This window comes from Cetorhinus maximus, chromosome 32, assembly GCF_964194155.1.
Source record: "Cetorhinus maximus chromosome 32, sCetMax3.hap1.1, whole genome shotgun sequence".
Taxonomy (NCBI): Eukaryota; Metazoa; Chordata; class Chondrichthyes; order Lamniformes; family Cetorhinidae; genus Cetorhinus; species Cetorhinus maximus.
This window is the reverse complement of record NC_135910.1, coordinates 9,659,075-9,684,596: the sequence shown is the minus strand read 5'-3', so window position 1 is coordinate 9,684,596 and position 25,522 is coordinate 9,659,075. Positions and strand designations below refer to the sequence as shown.

The 25,522-nt window shown below is 44.9% G+C and overlaps 1 protein-coding gene across 2 annotated transcripts; it reads left to right on the top strand.

Moving 5' to 3' along the window:
• Window positions 1-3,290: 3,290 nt before the first annotated feature.
• On the top strand, window positions 3,291-25,522 carry LOC144671411 (ADP-ribosylation factor 6-like). 2 transcript variants are annotated; one of them, XM_078533310.1, is made up of 2 exons: window positions 3,291-3,758; window positions 24,809-25,522. In XM_078533310.1, the coding sequence occupies exons 1-2, from the start codon at window positions 3,313-3,315 to the stop codon at window positions 24,897-24,899; spliced, it is 537 nt and encodes a 178-aa protein (XP_078389436.1). In that variant the 5' UTR covers window positions 3,291-3,312; the 3' UTR covers window positions 24,900-25,522. The 2 variants fall into 2 exon arrangements, with proteins under 2 accessions (XP_078389436.1, XP_078389439.1); XM_078533313.1 differs by lacking the exon at window positions 24,809-25,522 and adding an exon at window positions 14,136-14,409.

The following is a 25,522-nucleotide window of genomic DNA, read 5'->3' as shown; positions in this document are numbered from 1 at the left end:
TGTCCTCACTTATCACCCCACCAGCCTCCACATTCAAAGGATCATACTCCGCCACTTCCGCCAACTCCAGCATGATGCCACCACCAAACACATCTTCCAATCACCCCCCCTGGTGGCATTCCACAGGGATCATTCCCTCTGGGACACCCTGGTCCACTCCTCCATCACCCCCTACACCTCAACCCCCTCCCACGGCACCTTCCCATGCAACTGCAGAAGGTGCAACACCTGCCCCTTTACTTCCCCTCTCCTCACCATCCAAGGGCCCAAACACTTCTTTCAAGTGAAGCAACATTTCACTTGCACTTCCCTCAATTTAGTCTACTGCATTCGCAGCTCCCAATGTGGTTTCCTCTACATTGGAGAGACCAAACGCAGACTGGGTGACCGCTTTGCAGAACACCTTTGGTCTGTCCACAAGCATGACCCAGACCTCCCTGTCGCTTGCCATTTCAACACACCACCCTGCTCTCATGCCCACATGTCTGTCCTTGGCCTGCTGCAATGTTCCACTGAAGCTCAATGCAAACTGGAGGAACAGCACCTCATCTTCCGACTAGGCACTTTACAGCCTTCTGGGCTGAATATTGAGTTCAACAATTTTAAATCATGAACTCTCTCCTCCATCCCCACCCCCTTTCCGATCCCCCCTTTCTTCCAATAATTTATATAGATTGTTCTTTTCCCACCAATTTCTATTATTTTTAAATGTATTTCCATCCATTGTTTTATCTCTACCTTTTAGCCTATTTCGATCCCTTCCCCCCACCCCACCCCCACTAGGACTATCTGTACCTTGCTCGTCCTGCTTTCTACCCTTAATTAGCACATTCCTTAGATAATATCACCACCTTCAACACCACTTAGTCCTTTTGTCTATGACATCTTTTGGCAATCTCCACCCATCACTGGCCCTCTATCCAGCTCTACCTGTCCCACCCACCCCCCTTAAACCAGCTTATATTTCACCTCTCTTCTATTTTCCCTCAGTTCTGTCGAAGAGTCATACGGACTCGAAACGTTAACTGTGTTCCTCTCCGCAGATGCTGTCAGACCTGCTGAGTTTTTCCAGGTATTTTTTTATTTTTGTTTTGGATTTCCAGCATCCGCAGTTTTTTGCTTTTATCAGCCATGATCTTATTGGCGGAGCAGGCTCGAAGGGCCGAGTAGCCATCTCCTGCTCCTAATTCGTATGTTCGTCGTAAGGCACAGCACCAAAATGTAGAGCACAATAGGTTCATGTCCCACTCCCGGAAAAACCAAGAACTGTGATTGTACTCGAAAGAGTTGCAATCTGTGACTGTTGATAACTCGAAAAGAGTATCCACACAGTAAATTGTGCATTTACTTACTCTGTCCTTAGGTTTCCAAATTCCTTATTCCCTCATGACCATGAAATATTCCCTAGTGCCCCTAGAGGGTGCTGGTTTACAGAGGTCGTTACTAAACTGACTGTTTACCTCCCCCCTCCCTCCCTCCCCTCATCAGCAAGTTGACCCACACCAAGTGTGCCCATCTCTGTCACTGGCCCCAAAGTGCCGTGGCTGGCCCGTCCCACGGGGTGCGATGGGCAGCTGGGCGGATAATGTGCTGTTGCAGTCTGGTCGAACCACGCCCAGTTCAGACAACGGTCCTTATCGGGGAGCAGGTTTCACAAGTCACCTTGAAACAAAATATACAAACCATTGATCACAGATTCACGGTAGAGCTGCAATATTAATCAATACTAACCCCCAACGTCGGTTATAGTAAATCAGCTTCTAATCACATCTGAAAAACTGTCAGTATTCAAAAATTTACATTGGGAGTGATTTCAAACCTGCAATTCAACTGAGTTTTAAAGTGCTGCAACATATCTCAAGCTGGGTCTCCGAAGGTCTAAGTTCCTTTATTAAATTTGTGGTAATGGCAATGTAAAAAAAAATATAGTGGAGGAAGTGCACAGAGGGTAGGGTGGGGTGGGGTGGAGTCACACTTTCAAGATATTGCCGAGGAAAAGGTCAAATTTAAATCCGATTAGACATTTCCAGAGTGCAAACTCCAATAGTCCACTTGATTGGCAGGGGGAAAAATTGACCCGGATTCCCACCAGTGAATTTCAGCGACTCCTGCTGAAAAGTGTCCCTGTTTGGGCATCAGGTGAGTTTGGGCTCCAGCTGTGAAGCTCCTGTGGTTGAACAGCCAGGGCTTGCAGTTGAAGGCGGGGGCGGAGGGTGGGTGGGGTGTCCAATTTGTGATCCCTGAGCCCCAGCATTACGGCTCTTGACGCCCAGGTATCCCAGTCCTTGCGTGGGCTTTGGGACGGCCCGTTCTCAATGCTATTGTGTCATGGGTGGATAAATCCTAAATCAAAACAGAATCCGCTGGCACCAGCGAACCTGAGATGCCCGCAAATTAATAGAAGCACAGGTTTAAACTTTATATGTGCTCCCTGAGAAAAAGGGAATGGCAAGTTGATTGAGGCATCAGAGGGCGAAACCACGCCCCAACAAAGCTCTCCCAGGAGAGGGAGTGCAGAATATTTTTTAAATGGTTTGCCTGTGTACCCATATTCCAACATTTACACCAGGCCGAATTTCTCTTTTCTAATTGCATTCATTGTAATGCATTCATGAAACCGAATATTTTCTGACGTCCGGGCTGCAAATGCACCCGAGGAAATACACAAAAGAGGTGGAGGCGATGGCAATGCAAGGCCACCTTAAGAGAGGGCGGGTAGAGCCATTTTAAAAGTTGCAGGGAGGGGAGGGGAGGGGAGGTAAGTGGAGGAGAAGTGAGTGCGTGTGCGCATGCTCGGTTGCTTGCTGTAATCTACATCCGCGCCCTTTCCTCTCCGGGGCTCGGAGTTCAGTCTCACAGATATATACATATATATTTATATATAAAATATATTTTCAATTTAAAAGGGAGGAAGAGAAAAAATACCCCAAGAGGACGCAATGCTTTAAATATGAAGCGAGGGGAGAGCAGCAGTGCGGAAGCGGACGGGTGAAATTGTGAATCGAGACGTTGGTTACAATTTGGATACTTTGTATCAAAGGGCCTGAAACACAACGTTCCATTGAAACTACACGTTCCATTGAAACTGCGCTCGCCTCTTTTTCCCTTCATTTTCACCTCAGCAGCCGGAAATTTTGTGTTTTCCCACCCCTCCCTACCCCATCCCATCCCCATCCCCATCCCATCCCCCCCCACCACCTTTTTTTCTTTCCTCCCTTCCCCAACCCCCTTTTCTCTCTCTCTCTCTCCCCCCCCACCCCCAAACCATCCCCCATCCCCCCCCCCCCCATTCCCCACCCCACCGCACCGAAGATGGGCGGCGCGTTTGCCAAGATATTCGGCAGCAAGGAGATGAGGATACTGATGCTGGGCTTGGACGCCGCCGGCAAGACCACCATCCTGTACAAGCTGAAGCTGGGTCAGTCGGTCACCACCATCCCCACGGTGGGTTTCAACGTGGAGACGGTCACCTACAAGAACGTGAAGTTCAACGTGTGGGACGTCGGCGGCCAGGACAAGATCAGGCCGCTGTGGCGGCACTACTACACGGGGACGCAGGGGTTAATCTTCGTGGTGGACTGCGCCGACCGCGATCGCATCGACGAGGCCAAGCAAGAGCTGCACCGGATCATCAACGACCGCGAGATGAGGGATGCCATCATCCTGATCTTCGCCAACAAGCAGGACCTGCCCGATGCCATGAAGCCACACGAGATCCAGGAGAAGTTGGGGCTGACCAGGATCAGGGACAGGAATTGGTACGTGCAGCCGTCCTGCGCCACCTCGGGAGACGGACTCCATGAGGGACTCACCTGGCTAAATTCTAACTACAAATCCTAACTTCGGCACAAGGCGACCTCCCAGGACTCTGTTCTGAACTGATTTTTTTGGGGGGTTGGATTAAACCCTTTTAATAGCGAAGCCCTAACTTGTACGAGACACAAAAGTTTAATGACAAATGATTTTCTTTTTGTTCTGCTTTGGGAGGGGAGAGTCAGAGGAGTTTCACAGCCTGGTTCATTCTGACTTCCAGGCTTTCGGTGTGAAGGCTCCATTCAGCCAAGGCCTGCACTAGGAGTGGGAGCATAAGAAATGATACCAGAAGGAGGGAGGGGTCACGTATCTACACAGGCTATGCAATGGTGGGAAAAAAAAAACTCTACCCACACACTGTTCAAAACGCTGCTGTTCGGTGTCAGATCTCTCGATACAATTACAATCAGTAATTCTCTTTTATGGTTTGAGTCATTACATGCGACACACATCGCGCTATGCAAGAGAGATGTGTTTTTTTTTTAAACAGTTTTAATAGGAGTTGCTGTCTAGTCTTCCCCTCCCCCCCTCCCTATTCTAATTTGCCATAATTTCCATAAATAAAATCAATAATCTCTCGGATTTCAAATTCAGAGTGATTCTCGGCTGTAGTTGACAACGGGAACGTCTGGGTGGGTGGCTTGAAGTTATTTTTGTAACAGATTTATATAAAGGAGTATGTCTTGCCAAGGGGGGCTTATGAAGATTTCCCTCCCCCTCCCCCAAATTGGGTTGTGTTGCTCATCGCAGTTTGGGTCTTTTTTTTTTCCCCCTCTGGCCTCCAATGTAGCAAAACCGGTCAAGGTTCCCCTGTGTCCCTCTGGCTGGAAAGTGCACTTGTCCTCGCGAGGCACATTTTTCAACTCTGATTCTCTTCATTCTTTACATGGGAAGGATGTCCATTCTGGTGAGGTAACAGCAGGAGGGGGGGGAGTCTTCAGGAAGGCAGCGGAGTGACATTGAATCAAGAGGAGGCTGCTTCTGATGAATTAGAGTCATTATGGCACAGGAGGAGGCCATTTGGGCCCATACCCACTCGCAAATGCCTATAGTTTAAGAACATTAGGTTTCTGCCCTAACACAGTACTACTCCCCCCCTCCCCCCCCATTATAAATAATTGACCCCTGCATCACAACCTTCAAGTGTGTTAATCTTGATAGAAAGAATGAAGGACATAGGAACAGGAGGAGGCCATTCAGCCTTGAGCCTGCCCCACTATTAGAGCATGCCTAATTGCTACCTCCATTTCTTTTACATTTGCTTCATATCCCTAGATAGCCTAGCCGAATTAAAAATCGATTGATTTTTTTTTTTGCCCCGAAAGTGCAAATTGACCTAAAATCATCAGCCATTTGGGGGGAGTGAGTTCCGGATTTCCACAACACTTTGAGAAGTACTTCCTGATTTTAATTTTGTCCTCTCTCCTGCATAGCCTAGTTCTAATTTTAAGGTCACAATCCCTTCTGGAGGCTCCCACTTCATCACTCTCTTGAATCCCTTTTAACGTTTTAAAGACATTAATTAAATCACCCCTCGACCTTTGGAATTCAAACCAAGATTATGCAATTTATCTTCCTAATTGAAGACTTAGAAGCCCTGGTATCATTCTGTAATGTGATCAGTATGGCACAAACTCATTGCTCCCTGTTACTTCCTCACAGCACCCCCCCTCCCCCCAAGTGGAATCTGTGCACACAAATCCTGGGAGAGGATAGAATTGGATGCGGCTGTAATGCTCCCATGACAAATAGGCTGCTGACACTCAGCTCTCCAGGTACCCCCCCCCTTGCTCCTCCACCACTTGAAGGAAGGGTGGGGAGTGGGGTGGGGGGGGTGGGGGGGGGTAGGTGCTCAGTGCACATCCGTCAGTAAAGGAGGAGCAAAGCTTCAAGGGGATGAGGAAAGTCGTGTTTACTGACAGGGTGGGGACACTCCATTTGGTGTTAGGGTTAATGCTGCGGGTGCCAATGATGGGAGACTGGGTTTTGGGATGTGGTTGCAAGCTGCTTTCGGAATGATTTAGATATTACTTGCATTTCCATGAGGAAGTTTTAAATTAGTTCTGCATTCTAGGGGATGGTTTCAGGTAACTTGTGATATTACAGTAGAATTTAGAGTGCGGTGTCAAACCAACCATTGCTTAAAACAAAGCTGGAATTATTCAGTCTACTTAAAGGTACTCACTCAGGGCTCTCCCTAAGAAAGCTGGTCTGGGTCTTCCATTTTCTGAACCTTGTTTCACAGATGCCCAGCATAACCATGCAGACCAGAAACTCCCAGTATCGATTCCAAGCCTCCGTTACACTTGATCCCAGCCGAGAGGTTTGGTGGGACTGTTGCTATTGACCTGCTGGGAGATGGAGTGGAATTATAAGCCCAATTCCACTCCCAGTCACTGTCGGGTGCTCTCGGGTGAAGAGTAGCAGGAAAGCCCTCCAGAAGACAACAGGTGTCGGTGGATCCCAGCAGGTTGTCAGTACCTTGGGAGAAAATTACAAGAAAGTGAAGAAAAGAATGCTGCAGGCTTTCGAGCCTATTCCAGGATCTCCACAGACATCTTGCGTGGTCCATGTGTGCTTGTTCGACATGCCTCCTGTGCTAAGTGACTTGGAGCACACGGTGGAGCAGAGCTGCCATCCTACCTGCCTCCCTTCTGGTTCTTGTTTTTTTTTTATTGACGGGATCCTGCACTTACAGTTTCTCCCGGTCTGCTGTGAAAGATTCCCAGTATCTGGTGCAGAGTCCCTTTTAGATTAGCCTGTAAAATATGTGGAAGGGGAAGAATGGTATCCATGCAGTACCATTTAAGCACCAGTAGGTGGCATTACCGAGCACTTTCAGCCCATTGCTATCGACACCTAGTGGAAGATATAAGGTTGGCACTATCAACATTTCTGCTCATGCACTCTAAAGGGACTTTCCACTCAAATAGTTACATTGCCAACTTTTGTTTCTGTTGGAAGCCTTCCTGTGTTGTACAATGCTGCACTGGTGGTGGCGGGGTGGGTGGTGACAGCACAAAAACCTGAGAGGTAGGTTCCCCACTGACTTTGGCATGATGTCTCAGTTGCAGGGGGAAGGGAAAATACTAGGTACAGTCAAAAGAGAAGGTGGAGGTTGATTCATCCTGTGCCACCCCTGAATGGAGAGATATGCCCTATAGGTCAGTTGCCTGACCTTGTGATAAAAAAGATGGAAGGCCTGTGATGTGAATAACTGGGTGAGGTCAGGGAGTTGATACTTTTTTTTTGTTTAAAAAAAAACGTAATGTAAGGGGAGAGTCTTTTCATTAGCCTTTAATGTCACAAAATGGACCCTCATTAATATAGTTTCAAGAGTAAGACTGTATTGTGCCAAAATAGGTGACATGATGTTTGAGGTACCCAGCCTCAATTAGCAATTTATTGAAGGTTACGGATTGATGCTCTGCATAGGCAACAAAGTGTAATGTATGTCCCCCCTCTAGACTCTGTCTGCTTCATAAAGCACTGAGTGACCGGTTACCTTTAAAGGATACTGGGTGTGACCTGCTAGGTACTTTGCACAGCAGCCTGGTAGAGTTAGTGCCCAGTTCCACAACCTGCACTGAACTGTCACAAATGGCAAGTTTTAAATATCTTTTCAAAAGTCCAGTCCCACATGGCTACATATTCAGCAATTTCAAAATTGAAATCAGGGACTGGATCAATCATCAGGGACCTGGATTCAAAACCAGTGAAATAAAGCTTGGGAGGGTCACCTCAGGTTAATGGCAAGCACAGGCCTGCAATACAATGCTGCCTAATTGAGCACTAAGTTGTCAGTCTTGCTCCATAGAATGTTTTTTTGTGTGTGAAATGACCATGTCAATGGTGCAGTAATGCCTACTGTTCTGTGATTGGAACACAGTTTTAGGGTAGAAGGAACATAACCTTAACCCATGTTATTGCTGACTTGGGAGTTTTTGATGGGATAATGTAGAGGAAGCTTTATTCTGTATCTAACCTGTGCTGTTCCTGACCTGGGAATGCTTGATGGGACAATGTAAAAGGAGCTATACCCTGTATTGTACCTGCCCTGGGAGTGTAGAGGGAACTTTACTTTGCACATAACTTTTACTGTACCTGCCTCATAAGTTCTGGATGCTGATACTGGTATATAAATTCTACAGCACCATGATGGAACGTAAATGCTAAAGAAAATTTAGAGGTTTTGGGATGAAATGCTGTAAATTTAGCCTCAATAAAGACTTGCACCAGTTATTTCTGCAGAAGTTCTGTTGATCACTTGGTGCAGCTTGGGTGTAAAGTTTGGGGAAAACCTGGGTACAGTAGTGCAAAAGGCCACCTGACTTGGGTTTCTGCCAAATTTACAGTGCCAATTGTCTGTGGAATTGCACCTCTCTGATACTCAGCTAAGGTGGCCTGGTGACACAATAGTCAACTGCTCTCCAGTTGACCCCGAAAGAAAGCAGTGCGCTCATGGGTAAGATGGCCAACTCCAGCTGATGTATTCTGGGAGCTTTAACCACATCCATTTACCTGTTCCGCCCTCATGTTCCTCCCCATTGGTTGCCCACCATGTCTATTTTCATGATGCCACGCCTTCCCAAGGTCAATGGGAAAGCCAACAGGCTCAATATCTGATTGGATGATGCTTGGCGGTGGGTCAAATGGCCTTTTCATTTTCTTTCACAACTCAACATGTTTATAACTAACGTGCAAAAGTGTTGAAATAATTTTTAATGCTGCAATAATTTTTCTCGTTGCCTCTAGCAGTGTCCTGGAGATTAATTTTCAATTTCTGGTGACAATCCTGGAGGGTTGGCAAACCCTATCTTTGGGTATTCTGCAGCCATGGGGAAGATGATTGAAACTTATTGCTGTGGGCGGGCAAGCTGTTTTGCTTATACCTCAGAGCTGAAAGAGTCTGGTGCAGTGTAGTTACTGGGGATTCCCCCTCCCTTGGTGCTGCTATCGCTCTTGATCTATTGAAAAAATTCTATATATAAATATATATTAAAAATGTTCATGGTGAATCTACAGATTGGGAATGTGATTTTTGGGAAAAGGAATTTGTGCTGTTTGCAATGAAAAGATGGTTGCATGATGATGGTTCTCTCAAGTCCAAAGGGAAGTCTGGTACCATGGTGCTGTTGCTTCGCTCCAGACTCCTCGGGGAAAGTTGACCTTGCTTTTATTTAAAAATAAATAAATAGCACAAATGGAGCTGCCGCTACCTACTAGAACAAGTCCAGTGCAAGAGAGCTGATCAACAGGGGATTGATTGTTAGAGCAGAAACAAGCAAAATGAGCAAGAAGATGTTTTTTTAAAAAAAAAGGTTTGGATGCTTTGGAGGAACTATTTGCAGACTCTTTTTTGAAACTTGGACTTTTCCTAAAGGATCGTGTTCTCTGAATAAACTAAAATCCCTGAATCCCAGGTGGTTTTATTTGATTTTGTTGTGCAGAGATGCTGTCTGTATGGATTGTGATCCATTTCAAGTATTTGTCAGATTGCCTTTTGAAAATTACTGTTGAATCTGCTTCACCACCCCTTCGGACAGTGCATTCCAACTTGCTACATTTAAAACAAAAAATTCCTCATCTCCCTTCTGGTTCTTGTGTCAATCACTTTAAATCTGTATCCTCTGGTTACTGACCCTCTGGATAGTGGAAACAACTATCTATTCTTATCAAAGTACCTTTCATAATTTTGAATTCCTCTGTTTAATCTCCTCACCTCCTTCTCTGTTCTGAGGAGAACAATCCCTTCTTTAGTCTCCTTAGAACTGAAGTCCCTCATCCCTGGTGCCATTCTAGTAAATCTACCTCTGCACCCTCTCAAAGGCCTTGACATCCTTCCACAGGCATCAACTACTCCCTGTGATCCTGCCCCAAGGGCCAATTTTCCACGTCTGAGCCTAGATGGTGAGTGCTGACAGGCTGTTCAACTGGGTGGCGCATCACACTAGCCTCACTCCCCACCCCCAAGTTCTGCCTGTGTGAGCGCACACTTTATTGGGAATAACTGAATGACAAGTAAGAGTGCTGACTGACTATTTTTCTCTTTTTCTCTCTGCCTTCCCTCTGGGTACTGAGGTCAATTGTGTTCCTAATAGTGCCCTAGTTATGAGCTTATCTTGACTGACACTAGACTTGGGACCTTGGACATTCCTCAGCTTTTGGCTCAGCCCCACATTCTGTTCTCTTTGACTCCGTGTGACTGGATTGCCTGCTGTTCCCGGTCCCGACTTTAAACTCAACTCAAATCTCCAGCATTACTTTAGAAACCATTTAATACCATTATATATTGGTTGGTTAAATTTAAGAACTAACTTGCATTTCTGTAATATCTCTCCCAACCTCAGGATGGTCCCAAGGCATTCGCAGCCAATTAAGTACTTTTGTACGGCTGTAATTTAGGAAACGTGACAGCTAATTTGCACACAGCAAGATCCCATAAGTAGCAGTGCGATAAATGGCCACACCATCTGTTTTAGTGATGTTGGTTGAGGATTGAATATTGGTTGGGGCGTTGGGGAGACCACCTCGGCTCTTCGAGTTAATGCCATTGGGTCTTTTCTGTCCACCTGAGAGGTCAGAAGGGGCCTCGATTTAACATCTGAACCGAAAAACAGCACTCCCAACAGTGCAGCACTCCCTCAGTACTGCAGTGGAGTGTCGACTCTTCTGCCCTGGAGGGAGAGAGCGCTACCCTCTAAGACAAACACACGTTCATTTTTTAGCAAATCAGAGAGAAATGTGAAGCAATTGGCCTAGGTGCTTAAAACAAGGGAGGTGAACAACAACAACTTGGATTTATATAGCACCTTCGTTGTAATAAAATGTCCCAAAGCACTTTCACAGGAGCATTATAAGACAAAATATGACACTGAGCCACATGAGATATAAGGTCGACTGACCAAAAGCTTGATCAAAGAGGTAGGTTTTAAAAGAGTGTCTTAAGGAGGAAAATAAGGCGGAGAGGTGCAGGAAGAGTATTCCAGAGCTTAGGGCCAGAATTAGAGGAGCACAGATATCCGGGAGGCTTGTGGGGCTGGAGGAAGTTACATCCAGAGTTCCTGCTCCTGATCACTGAGCTCTGCTGGAGAGTGTGTGTGTGTGTGTGCACATGCTTGTGTGGACAGGATATGCTCAGGCACAGTTTGCTGGGTTAAGATATGCTGATGTGTTCATTTTACTATGGAGGACTGCACCAGGCAGTCTGGCTCAGGAAATTCACTGCAGTGCTCTTTTTTTATTCATTCACGGGATGTGGGCTTCGCTGGCTGGGCCAGCATTTATTGCCCACCCCTAGTTGCCCTTGCTGTGGAATCCAGAAGTGGAACTGTGTGGGTGACCTTCAGTTTGGAGCTTTTTATCCACCCTCCCCATTCTGATCCCACCCCACTCTGTCTGATTTTGTTTCTTCCCCCTCACCCAGCCATTTAACAGAACATGGCAAATGCCAGATTCTCTGCATAAAACTCCTTTGTGATCCATCTGTCCTGGAGTAATTGCTATTAGAGCTTATGTTTGTGAAAAAATGTTGAGGCTCTTCCACAAACTGAGAGGCTTAAGGGAGGGTTTCACAGAGGTTTACAAAATTATAAAACAAATTTTAAGAGGGCAAAGGATAAATGATTGATTTCACTGGTTGGTGAATGAGTAACCAGGAGGCACAGACAGGATTACGAACCAGATGAACAAAGGGGCAAGTCAGAAGATTTTTTTTTTACACACACGCACACAGTCATCAGAACATGGAATGTTTTAACACATCTTAAAATGGAATTGGATAAATATTTGAAAAGGGGGAACAGAAAAAAGGGCACATTGAAAGGGAACTGAAACGGGATTGAAGCAGGCAGATCAAGTTGTGGAGTCAACATTAGCACGATGAGCCAAAGTGGCCTCCTTCTGTGCCATAATCTCTGATTTCTACATCATTGTGAATCTTTTACTTTGCAAAGTGGTAATGATTTCCCTTTAAGGTGGAAAGAAAACCAGCCAGTGGGTAAAGCAGCCAGGACCCCTGCTCCTGGTTGGTAATCAATACTCTTCCCACCACCAGCCCCTCCCCATGACCCACTGCCAAAGGAGCAGTGCTGGAGGCTGTTTAGTTCAGGACATCTGCAAACAGTAATTTAAATAAACAAACACAGCAAATTTAATATTTTAAAAGATTTCCTCAATGGCTGATTGCATTGCCCAGCGTGGGAGCAGGTTGTACGAACCAAGGGCTCTCCAATGAACAGTCTCTGGCCTATGCTGAGGGGATGGGACATCAGCCTGGTTTCCTGCCTCTGATGGCAGCCCAGTGATCTTTGCTGGAAAGTCTTGTGCATGTGTGTGTGGGTGCAAATTGGGCACAGTATTGGGCATGCTGTGATGCCTCTATGACCAACTGGCCTGCTAACACACACAGGAGGAATTGCTACAGAGAGTGTCTGGCAGCCATGCAATCAAACTCTAGTATGAGGCAGGGAAAAGACTGGGGAGTGGGTGGAAGGCACAAAATCACTATAATACCCTCTTTATTTATATATCTGGTACTGCCCTAATGCATGGAATAGGCCAGTGTGAAATACTGGGCTCAGGCTGATTGCTCTTAATGAGTCAAATAATTAACCTTGATTTGTCACCATCCTAATGTGATTCATGAGTGATACATAGGCTGGAATTTGTCACTCCAGTGTGGCATGACACTCTCACAGCGTGAAACACTTAAAAAAAAAAATCCTCAGTGCATCGGATAATGCTTCTGATCCGTGTAGCAACTATCCAGCACTCTGAGCACAGCAGGGAGATGTGGTGGGAAATGTTCAAATGTAGGATAAAAAGAGTTATCAGGCCGGTGCCCTTTTCACTAGAAAAGAGCAGTATAGGTCTTTAAAAGTGTGAGAGATAGGGTAGGCGTAGAGAAGATATTTCCGCTGTGGGGGGTGAAGGAGGCTTCAAATATAAGATAGTTCTTCATAAATCCAATAAGGGTATTGTTGTGAAGTGGATATGTTACTGGCATAGAAGTCCAGAGAACACAAGTATCAATCCCACCAATGCAGTTTGAGAATTTGAATTCAGCCTTATTTTGGACGTTAATTGAATCGGGGGTAAAAACAGAAAATGCTGGAAACACTCAGCAGGTCCAGCAGCATCTCTGGAGAGAGAAGCAAAGTTAACGTTTCGAGTCCAATTTGACCCTTCTTCAGAACCATCAGAGGATAGGGCAGAAAAGTAAAGCTGTGGTAGGGAATCAGCCATGACCTTATTGAATGGTAGAGCAGGTTCGAAGGTCCTCTCCTACTTCTTTTTCTTATGGTTCTTCTAAGAAACAAAGGAGAAAACGTTTTGCCTGGAGGGTGGTGAAAATGTGAAACTTTACATAAGGCTACATAGGATATACAGCACACAAACAGGCCATGTGGTCCAACCAGTCCTTGCCAGTGTCTATATGATAGCAAGCTCCATATTCTTACCACTCTTTGGGTGAAAAAAATTCCTTCTGAATTCCCGATTGGATTTCTTGGGGACTATCTTATATTGATGGGCTCTAGTTATGCTCTACCCCCCAAGAGGAAACATTCTCTATATCCACTTTATCAAAACCTTTCAGAATTTTAAAGACCTCTATTAGGTCGCTCCCTCTGTCTTTTTTTCAAAAGAGAGGAGATCCAGCCTGTCAATCTTTTTCTGCTATGTTTACCCACTCATTTCTAGTATCATTCTTATAAATCTTCTCCACACCCTCTCCAGCACCTCTATATGTTAATATGGTGACCAGAACTGCATGCAGTGCTCTAAGGGTGGTCTAACTGAGATTCTTACTGGTTTAGCACAATTTCCCTACTTTTTAATGCTTTCCCTCTAGAAATAAAGCCCAGTGTTTGGTTTGCTATTTTCTGGCCTTGCTCACCTGTGGCACAACTTTCAGCGATTGATGTATTTGTACTCTGAGATCCCTTTGTTTCTCTACCCCACCTAGGCTCGCATCATCGCTAATCTTCTTACCAAAATGTTTCTTCCTACCAAAATCCTCTCATTTATCTGTGTTCGACATTATTTGCCCATTCTGCAAGCTTATTAATGTCTTCCTGTAATTTGCTACAGCCCTTCTCAGTATTTCTATCACAGGCAGTGGTTGAGTCAATTAGCATAGATGCATAGAAGGGGAAGCTAGGTAAACTCAAAGGGGGGGAGAAAGAAAAATGTTGATATAGTGAGATGAAGTAAGGTGGGAGACCCAAGTGGAGCATTAGCACTGACATAGACCTGTTGGACTAAATGACTTGTTGTAAATTTCTATGTAACTTAAAAAAAATGTTTTTATTCATTCATAGGATGTGAACGTCGCTTACGACACCAGCATTTATTGCCCATCCCTTATTGCCCTTGAGGAGGTGGTGGTGAGCCACCTTCTTGAACCAGCCCATGCGATGTAGGTTTGTCCACAGTGCTGTTAGGGAGGGAGTTCCAGGATTTTGACCCAGCGACAGTGAAGAAATTAGGATATATTTCCAAGTCAGGATGTGGCGCATTTATACAGCACTATTCATGACCAGGGAATATCTCAACGCGCTTTACAGCTAATGAAGTACTTTTAAACTGTTGTAATGTTTACATTGTTGTAATGTAGGAAGCATGGCAGCCAATTTGCACATAGCAAGCTCCTTCAAATAGCAACGAATCTGATAATGACCTGTTTTTTGTGATGTTGATGTTGATTAAGGGATAAATATTGGGCAGGATGCTGGGGAGAACTTGCCTGCTCTTCCTTAAAATTGTGCATCCGCTCAAGGTGGGGGCTAAGTTTAACATTTCATCCAAAACACAGCACCTCTGACAGTGCAGCACTCCCTCAGTACTGCATGGGAGTGTCAACATAGATTTTGTGCTCAAACCCTGAAGTAGGACTTGAACCTGGAACCTTGTGATATAGAGATAAGAAAACTACCAACTGAGCCACAGGAGGGGATGACATTAAGGTTGACCCTCTCCAATGGCTGATTTGGATGGATGAATGGCCTAGGATAGAATTAAGACTTGGAGTTCCGGAAGGTGCTGGTTTCAACTCCCACTTGCCCTATGAGGCTGACCTATATTCACTGATCTCAGTCAGACATCAGCAATTTTCCTCTCTGCACCAGGACAGGAAAAGTCAGTCAGAGTTTCCCCTCCTGATATCTGGGTCCACAGACACTTGCACTGGTCAACACCTTACCCAAAGACCATTCTCCATAGGTGAACTCACATGTGAACATATGAATTAGGAGCAGGAGGAGGCCATTCAGCCCCTTGAGCCTGCTCCGCGATTCACTAAGATCATGGCTGATCTGATTGTGGCCTCAACTCCCCATTCTGCCTACCCCCGATACCCTTTGATTCCCTTGTTAGTCAATAATCTATCTACCTCTGCCTTAAAATATTCATTGACCCTACCTCTATTGCTGTCCAGGGAAGAGAGTTCCAAAGATTCACAACCTTCTGAGAGAAAAAATTTCACCTAATCTCTGTTTTAAATGGGCGATTCCTTATTTTTAAATAGTGACCCATAGTTCAAGTTTCTTCCACAAGAAGAAACATCCTCTCTACATCCACCCTGTCAAGGTCCCTCAGGATCTTATATGTTTCAATCAAGTTGCCTCTTACTCTTCTAAACTCCAGTGGATACAAGCCCAGCCTGTCCAACCTTTCCTCATAAGACAACACATCCATTCCAGATATTAGTCTAGTAAACCTTCTCTGAACTGCTTCCAATGTATTTATATTCTTTCTTAAATAAGGTGACCAATACTGTACACAGTACTCCAGATGTGGTCTCACTAGTGCTCTATACAACTGAAGCATAACCTCCCTACTTTTGTATTCAATTCCCCTTGCAATAAATTATGACACTCTATTAGCTTTCTTAATTACTTGCTGTACCTGCATACTAACTTTTTGTGATTGATGTACCAGAACACCCAGATCCCTCTGTACCTCAGAGCTCCGCAATCTCTCTCCATTTAAATACTACACGACTCTATTCTTCCTGCCAAAGTGAACAAGTTTCTCACATCATACTCCACCCGCCAAATTTTTGCCCACTCACTTAACCTACCTATATCCCTTTACAGACTCCTCATGTCCTCTTGACAACTTACAGTCTTACCTATCTTTGTGTCATCATGAAATTTAGCTACCATACATTAGGTCCCTTCATCCAAGTCATTGATATAAATTGTAAATAGTTGAGGCCCCAGCACTGATCCCTGTGACACAACACTCATCTTGCCGACCTGAAAATGACCCATTTCTGTCTACTCTGTTTCCTGTTAGCTAATGAGTGTCGACCAAATATTCAACCAGACAATTGGTGTCGGCCAAACACTCAACCATGGAAGCCATCAACAACAACAACTGGCATCTTTTTTGCACCTTTAATATATTACAATGCTCCAAGATTCTTCCCAGGGGCCTTATCAAGCTAAATTTGACACCGAGTCACATCAGGAGGTATTAGGAGAACTGATCAAAAGTTTGGGAAAAGAGGTAATTTCAAGGAGTAACGGCGGAGAGAATTCCAGAGCTTAGAAGCCAGACACCTGAAGGCGTGGCCACCAATAGTGAGGAGAAGGAAATCAGGGAAACACAAGAGAGCAGAGTGGAACACGGAGACCTCGGATGGTTTTAGGGCTTTTGAGGGAGGTTACAGATAGGGTGGGGCAAGGACATGGAAGCATTTGAACACAAGGATGAGAATTATAAATTTGAGGCATTTCCAGAGCAGGAGCCAATGTGGGCCAGTGAGTGGCACAGGGGCGATGGGTGAACGGGACTTGCTACAAGTCAGGATGTTTTGGATCAACTCAGGTTTAGGGAAGGTGGAACATGGGAGGCTGGACTGGAAAGCAATAGAATAGACCAGCCAAAACCAGCCATGTGGGAGTGGGTTAGTGTTCGGGGCTCCAGAACCCTTGGTTGATTTTCTATTCCATGACTGGGTGAGGGTCTAATTAGCAGCCCCAGTCCACCCAGGGCTTATCTGATTCCAAACTGGTGCAGTTTCACAAGGAGCCACTGGAAGAGCCTTGGTGGTGATGTTAAAGGGACAGTCCGCTATCTGGCAATCTGCCAAATTTGCAGAGGCATGCAACAAATGTTTTGAGACAGCCATCCCTTGACACAGAATGAGGCACAAGATGACAAAATGACCTCAGTGTGAGGTTGACAAATCTCTCTCCACCATATTGCAGCTCCTGGAGTGTCCTTCATGCTTTGATTCTAAGTTAAAGGGTTTGTAGGTCCACGCAGTGTTCAGATCTGACACTGATTTGAAATTGACTTGGGAGATGTTGGAAGAGGAGAGCCAGATTGTGATCGGTCTGATTCAGGCTGAGCTCCTGCACTCATCTGTTTTATCTGTGAAGTTATGCTCCATCTATTTATCCAGACACCCTCACACACATTGTCTGCACATGTACACACACACACATATCACCAATCTGCACTGCACTGTGTGGGAGGGAAACCAGTTTGCGTCTGCAGAGAGCAAAGAGAGATGGGCAGTCTGTCCTCGTCTGTGAGCAGGGAGACAGGAAGATTGTCCCTGTCTCTGAGGCATTGAACTTTAATCCCAGTTAATACATCCCAAGTGAACCCTAAAGTGGGTAGCTATGAGCTGTAAGCTCCACTTCTTCTAATTGTCTTAATTAGTGTTTTAGTCAGCTTGACTCGTTATATTATAGGCTTGGTTAGGAATGTGTAGAATCCTGCATATTCCAGTAATTACTGACAGTGATAGTGTACCTATCCAACCTGAGGCAACATATCCACATATCTCCAGACCTCCCTCCTTCCTGTAAAGTGCTTTGGGCCACCCTGAGGTTGTGAAAGGTGCTATATAAATGCAAGCCTTTCTTCTCTCAAGCTGCCAGCATTTACAATTTGCACAATAGAGGAAACAGATGTTCTTTATCTGATATGCTGAATATGTTTTTGGCAATGGGTACAAGGTAGCTGGAGCAGGGCATTAGATGACAACATATGGGCTGTGAAGGGATAAGTATGAAATTGTTTGGGCACAGTTACCTCTCCCTTTGTACTCTTTCAGTACAGTTGACTACATGGCCTTGGTATCCTACTCAAACCAGAACTGAGCTCCAATCCAGGTTTGGTCTTGGTTCAGTGGTAACTGCTTACCTCTACCTCCGAAGGTTATGGGTTCAAGTCCCACGCCAGAGACATAAACCCATAATCTAGGATGACACTTCAGCACTGGGTTGGGGCAGTCCTGTGCTTTCTTTCAGATAAGATGTTTTTTACATTTCGAGGAACAGGATTCTTCTTGTGTGCTGAGCATGACTTATCCCTCACCAAACGCTAGCAGACACAAGGGGGGATGCTGTATTGTCAGATGGGACACTAAACCAAGGCCCTGTCTGTCCTTAAGGTGGATGTAAAATACTTCATAGAAATAACCACACTTTTTAAAAAAAAGATTTCATTGGCTGTAAAGTCCTTTGGGACGTCCCAGAGGGGTAAATGGCACTACCTAAAGGCAACATTTGCTTTTCTACGATTGCCCGGTCTGTCAAACCACTCACTTCCACCACTGTAACATCACTGACTTTAAAATAGGTGCATTTCCTCTTGTACACAGAGCCTGTCCCTTTATGCATCTCACACTCTAGGGGGAAGATTTTGTTTGTTAGATGTACTGTTCTTACACTGATTGTGAACTTGATTGAACCTGTAATGACTCAAGAAGCTGCTCTTTGGTGCAAATCACTGCTGCAGCTGTCAAACAGGAAGTGTGTTCAACACCATGCAGTCATTAATGGTTAACAACATAACTTGGTTTTTTTTACATCAAAAATAGGCTGATATTTTTTTGCCTGTAACAAAGAACAGGAGAATAATTATTTCAGTGAGAAAAAGCACTGTCTGCTGCTGCTGTCCATCAGCATGTGTGCACTGACACATATTGGCGCCCAATGCAGTCATTGCCTGGATTGAGAATGAAAGGGCACTGATGTAAAGTAATTGGCAAAAGAAGCAAAAGCTTCTGTAAATTTCCCACCCTTATTTTCAAATCCCCCCATGGCCTCACCCCTCCTTATCTCTGTAACTTCTTCCAACACCACAACCCTCCGGGAACTCTGTGCTCCTCCAATTCTGGCCACTTGCCCGTCTCTTTAATCGCTCCAACATTGGCAGCCATGCCTTAAGTTGACGAGGTCACGGGATCACAAAATTATGGCACAGAAGGAAGCCATTCAACCCATCGTGTCTGTACTGGCTCTCCCAGTGAGCAATTAATCTAGTGCCACTTCCAGGCCTGGTGTCAGCTGTGGCTCAGTTCATAGCACCCTTGCCTTTGAATCAGAGGGTTGTGGGTTCATGTCCCACTCCTGGAAACCAAGAACTGTGATTGTACTCGAAAGAGTTGCAATCTGTGACTGTTGATAACTCAAAAGAATTTTGAGGTGTCAGCTGTGGCTCAGTTCATAGCACCCTCGCCTTTGAATCAGAGGGTTGTGGGTTCATGTCCCACTCCCGGAAAACCAAGAACTGTGATTGTACTCGAAAGAAGTTGCAATCTGTGACTGTTGGTAACTTGAAAGAGTTTCCAGGCCTTCTCTCCATGACCCTGCACATTCTTCCTTTTCAGGTAACAGTCTAATTCCCTTTTGAAGGCCTTGGTTGGACCAGCTGCTGCCACACTCTCAGGCAGTGCATTCCAGACCTTAGCCACTCGCTGTGTGAAAAAGAATTTCCTCATGCCGCTTTTGCTTCTTTTGCCAATTACTTTACATCAGTGCCCTCTCATTCTCAATCCTTTCTTGGAGTGGGAACAGTTTCTCCCTATTTACTCTGTCCAGACCACTCATGATATTGAATACCTCCATCAAATTTCCTCTCAACCTTCTCTTCTCCAAAGAAAACAGCTCCGACTTTTCCAATCTACCTTCAGAACTAAAGTTCCTCATTCCAAGGACCATACTTGTGAATCTTTTCTGCACCCTGTCTAATGCCTTCCCATCCTTCATAAAGTGCCGTGCCCAGAACTGTATGCGATACTCCAGCTGAGGCCAAACTAGTGTCTTATACAAGTTCAACATAACCTCCTTGCTCTTGTACTCTCTGCCCCTATTAATAAAGCCTAGGATACTGTATGGTTTATTAAACCCTCTCTCCACTTGTGCTGCCACCTTCAATTACTTATGCACGTATACACCCTTCTGCTTGTCCACCCCTTTAGAGTTGAAACCTTTATTTGGTATTGTGTCTCCATGTCCTTCCTACCAAAATGAATCAATTCACATTTCATGGCATTGAACTTCATCTGCCACTTGTCTGCCCATTCTGCTAACTTGTTTGTGCTATCCTCCTCACAGTTCACAATGCTTTCAAATTTCATATCATCTGCAGATTTGGAAACTGTGCCCTGTACACCAAGATCCAGGTCATTAATATATATCAGGAAAAACAAGGGTCCCAACACTGACCTCTGTGGTACTCCACTACAAACCTTCCTCCAGCCCCAAAAGCATTCATTACCCGCTATTCCTGTCACTCAGCCAATTTTGTAGCCATGCTGCTGTCCCTTTTATTCCTCGGGCTATAACTTTGCTCACAAGTCTGTTGTGTGGCACTGTATCAAATACCCTTTGGAAGTCCCTGTGCGTCACATCAACAGCATTGCCCTTATCAACCCTCTCTGTTACCTCTTCAGAAAACTCCAGCAAGTTAGCTTAACATGATTTTCCCTTAACAAACCTGCACTGGCTTTCCTTAATTAACCCTGCATTTGTCCACCTGACTATTAATTTTGTCCCCAATTAATGTTTCTAGAAGTTCCCCCAACTACCGAAAGTTAACTGATTGGCCTGTAGTTGCTAGGCTTATCTTTACACCCTGTTTTGAACAAGGGTGTAACATTTGCAATTCTCCAGTCCTCTGGCACCACCCCTGCGTTTAAGGAGGACGGAAAAGTTATGGTCAGTGCCACCACAATTTCCACTCTCACTTCCCTCAGTATCCTTGGATGCATCTCATCCGGTCCTGGTGTCTTATGAACTTTAAGTATAGAAGAGCCTCCTCCTCCTCATCAATTTTAAATTCTACCAGTGTTGTAATTGCCTCCTCTTTCATCGTGACCTGGGTAGCATCACCTTCTTGGTAAATACAGATACAAAGTATTCATTTAATATCTCAGCCATGCCCCCGGCCTCCATGTGTAGATTCTCTTTTTGATCCCTAATCAGCCCGACTCCCCCTTTTACCACTTTCTTACTATTTATATGCCTATAGAAGACTTTGGGATTCCCTTTTATGTTAGCTGCCAGTCTCTTTTCATACTCCCTCTTTCCCTCTCTTACTTGCTTTTTCATTTTCCCTCTGAACCTTCTTTATTCAGCCTCATCCTACATTGTATTATCCATCTGACATCTGTTATAAGCGCACTTTTTCTTCTTCATCTTAATCCCTATCTCTTTCATCATCCAGGGAGCTCTGGATTTGTTTGTGCTTCCTTTCCCCTTCATAGGAATGTACCTTGACTGTGCCTGAACTGTCTCTTCTTTATAGGCAGCCAATTGTTCAGCTACCGTTTTTCCTGCCAACCTTTGATTCCAATTTAATAAAAGCAAAATACTGCAGATGCTGGAAATCTGAAATAAAAACAGAAAACGTTGAGCTCAAGAAGAGTCATACGGACTCGAAACATTAACTCTGTTTCTCGTTCCACAGGTGCTGCCAGATCTACTGAGCTTTACCAGCATTTTCTGTTTTGGTTCCAATTTATTTGGCCCAGATCCATTCTTCCCCCATTGAAGTTGGCTTTCCCCCAGATAATTATTCTTACCCTAGATTGTCTTTGTCCTTTTCCATAGTCAACCTAAATCTTATGATACAATGATCACTGCCCCCTAAATGATCTCCTACTGATATTTGATCCACTTGGCCCACCTCATTCCCAAGAACCAGGTACAGTAGTGCCTCCTTTCTCATTGGACTGGAAACAAACTGCTGTAGAAAATTTTCCTGAACACACTCTAGGAACTCTTTCCCCTCACTGCCCTTTACACTACCACTATCCCAGTCTATATTCAGATAATTAAAGTCCCTCATTATAATTACGCTATAATTCTTGCACTTCTCTGTAATTTCCTTGCAAATTTGTTCCTCTACATTTTTCCCACTGTACTGAGTAATGTAATTGCACCTTTTTTGTTCTTTAGCTCTCGTCAAATAGATTCTATCCTTGACCCTCTGGAATATCCTCTCTCCCCAGCAATGTCCTCCTTAATCAACACCACCACCCCTCCCCCTATTCTTCCTTTCCTTTCTTTCTTGAATGCCTGTATCCAGGAATATTAAATACTCAGTCCTATCCTTCTTTGAGCCAGGTCTCTGTTACATATATGCACAGTAACCCTGATTTATTACTTTCTCCCTTACTCTGATCCCATCTAGTAACTTACTATTCCCTACTCTAGTGTTATATATTTCTCCAAACATTCTTTGCACCTTGGTATTCTTCTCTGATAATTTCTCCTGGTTCCCACATCCCAGCCCAGTTAGTTTGAACTCTGCCCAATAGTACTAGCAAGGAACTCAGTCCTGGCTTTGTTTAGGTCCAATTTCCCCCAGAGTCAGTCCCAAAGTCCAAAGAATCTAAAGCCCTCCCTCCTGCACCATCTTTCCAGCCACTACTTTATCCTCCTATTTCTTTATTCACTTGCACATGATACTGGAAGTAATCTGGAGATTACTAATTTTGAGGTCCTGCTTGCTAATTTCCTACCTACCTCCCTAAATTTTGACTGCAGGACCACATCCCCCTTTCTGCCAATGTCGTTGGTACCAATGTGGATCACGACTGTTGACTGTTCACCCTCCCCCCCATCAGGGTGCTTTGTAGACACTCAGTGACATCCTTGATCCTCGCACTAGAGAAGCAATAAACCATCCTGGATCCACATCTGCAGCTGCAGAAATGCCTGTCAATTCCTCTATTGAATCACCTGTCACTATTGTTCTTCCAGTCTTCCTTGTATCCCCCTGTACAGCTGAGCCACCCGTGGTGCCATGGACTTGGCTCAGGCTGCACTCTCCAGATGAACCATCGCTCTCATCTGTATTCAGAAGTGAATACTGGTTGGAGAGTGGAATACATTCAGGGGCTCCTGCACTACTTGCCTGTTTCTACTCGACTGTCTGGTGGTCACCAATTCCCTCTCTCCCTGCATATTCTTAATTGGCGTGGTTGGCACATCTATAAATGTGCTATCCTCAAAGCTCTCAACCTCACAGATGCATCGCAGTGACACCAGCTGCTGCTCAAGTTCCAAACTCTGGAGCACAAGCTGCTGCAACTAACGACACTTCCTACACAAATAGTTATTGAGAACACAGGAAGTGTCCTGGAGTTTCCACATAGCACAGGATGTGCACTTGAGAGGTTGGAGCAGCTCTGACATTCCTCTATCTGTTAGTTAATAACCTTGCTATTGCTAATAAACCTTATTACTGCTAATAAACCCTTACCAATACTAATGAACCTTACTACTATTAATAAACCTTACCAGTATTAATAAACATTACTAATACTGATAAACCCTACTAATACTTAATACACTTTACTGGTAGTAATGATCCTCAGTTGAAAACAATTAAGATAGGGCTCCCCAGTCTATTCTCCAGTTTAGATAAAGTAAATAGGAAATATTCACCAGCCAATCACCTCCTGCTTCCCTATGATGTCACACCTGGATTTTTCTTTCTGAATGTGGGCTCTGAGCCTACAGACTGGCTCCTGGTTAGCCTTACCCTGCTCTTGCTGCTTCCTGCCACTCTCAAAGTGAAATCCCCCTCTCTCCTGTGCTCTTTAAGGCTCTACCCCACTTCCCGCCTAAGGTCCATGTACTGAAATTCCCTCCCTAAAACTCTCCGCCTCGCTACCCTTCTCTCTCTTCCTTTGAAACCTACTTCTTTGGCCAAAATCTTGGTCATCTGTCGGAATATCCTCTTGTATGCCTCAGTGTCAGATGTTTGATAACGCTCCAGTGAAGCACCTTGGAATGTTATTTTAAAGGTGCTAAATAAATGCAGGTTAAAGTTGTTATTGGCTGACCTATCTCAGCAGAGAATGAGGCAATGATAGGGTGCTATATTTGACCTCCGTACCCCTCAGTTAGGATGGAGAAAAATCCATCTGGGTTCCCGCTCTTACCTGGTGACCCCCACTGGAAAGAGTGGTAGCTGATTAAGGTCAGAATCATGTTCACCTGTGATGCCCTACATGGTCAAACAGCCTGCTGCCACTCAATGTCTTGGGTCACATGCTGGCACTCTATATAGAATCTGTAATTCCACAGAAACAGGCCATTCTGCCCAACTGGTCCACGCACTGTTTAGAGCCTCTATCAGTGTAGCATTCTATTCCTTTCACCCACATATGTTTATCGAGCTTCCCCTTAAATGCATCTACATTGTTTGCCTCAACTATCCCATGTGGTAGCAAGTTCCACATTCTGATCACTTTCTCAGTTCCCTATGAGTGACTCTTTTATATTTATGGCCCCTAGTTTTGGTTTCAGCCACAAGTGGAAATACCTTCTCTGCATTACTCTATTGAAACATTGGAGATGGCCAGTACCCATGGAACCCAATGAGAACCAGCACCTTGAGATAAGGAAGGGAGAAACTTGGAACCAGGAGACAGGTAAAATACACTCGCAGGAATGTTATTTCTAACCGACTGCAGCACAGCAGCTTTGTGCCCAGCTCTGTGCCCTAGAGTTTAAACTGACTCTAATTTCTTTGAAATACTGGTTTTGTCATTTTTCTCAAACTCTCTATGTTGGGTAAGGCCAGAAGGGGTTAAAAATAAAAGTCAGAGTTTCCTGAGCACATTACATGGTTTAGCATCTGTCAATTTCTTTTTCTGTGGTTTCCTACAGGTGTCTGGATAGTATTTCTCAGCTTTCTGGTGCTTTTGTACACTGATTTATGCATTTTTTCACAGGATGTGGACGCTACTAGCGAGGCCATCCCTAGTTGGTCTTGAGAAGGTGGTGGTGAACCCTTCTACTCGTACCACTGCAGCCCAGTGGTGAAGGTCCTCCCACAAAGCTGTTAGGTCAGGAATTACAGGATTTTGACCCAGAGACGCTGAAGAAATGACCAATATACATCCAAGTGGGAAATGCTGCATGACTTGGAGGAGAACTTGGAAGTGGTAGTGTTCCCACACACCTACTGGCCTTGTCCTTCTAGGTGGTGGAAATCATGAGCTTGGGAGGTGTAGTATAAGAGTATCTGGCATAGCAAGGGTTAATGTGGGACTGAGAAACAGTACTGCCCACAGTGTGATGTAAAGAGACACATGATCTGAGACTAGGGTCAGTTGTGGACTGGACAGAGACCTGTGTAGAAGCAAGCATGGAGTTAGCTAATAGCTTGGGCTGTATATATTTTGTTTTATTCGTTCATAGGATGTGGGTGTTGCTGGCTAGGCCAGCATTTTTTGCCCATCCTGAATTGCCCTAAGAGTCAGCCACATTGCTGTGGGTCTGGAATCACATGTAGGCCAGCAGATTTCCTTCCCTAAAGGGGCATAGTGAACCAGATGGGTTTTTACAACAATCAACATCATCATACTTTTAATTCCAGATTTTTATTAAACCCAAATTCCACCATGGCGGGATTCGAACCCAGATCCCCAGAGCATTACCCTGGG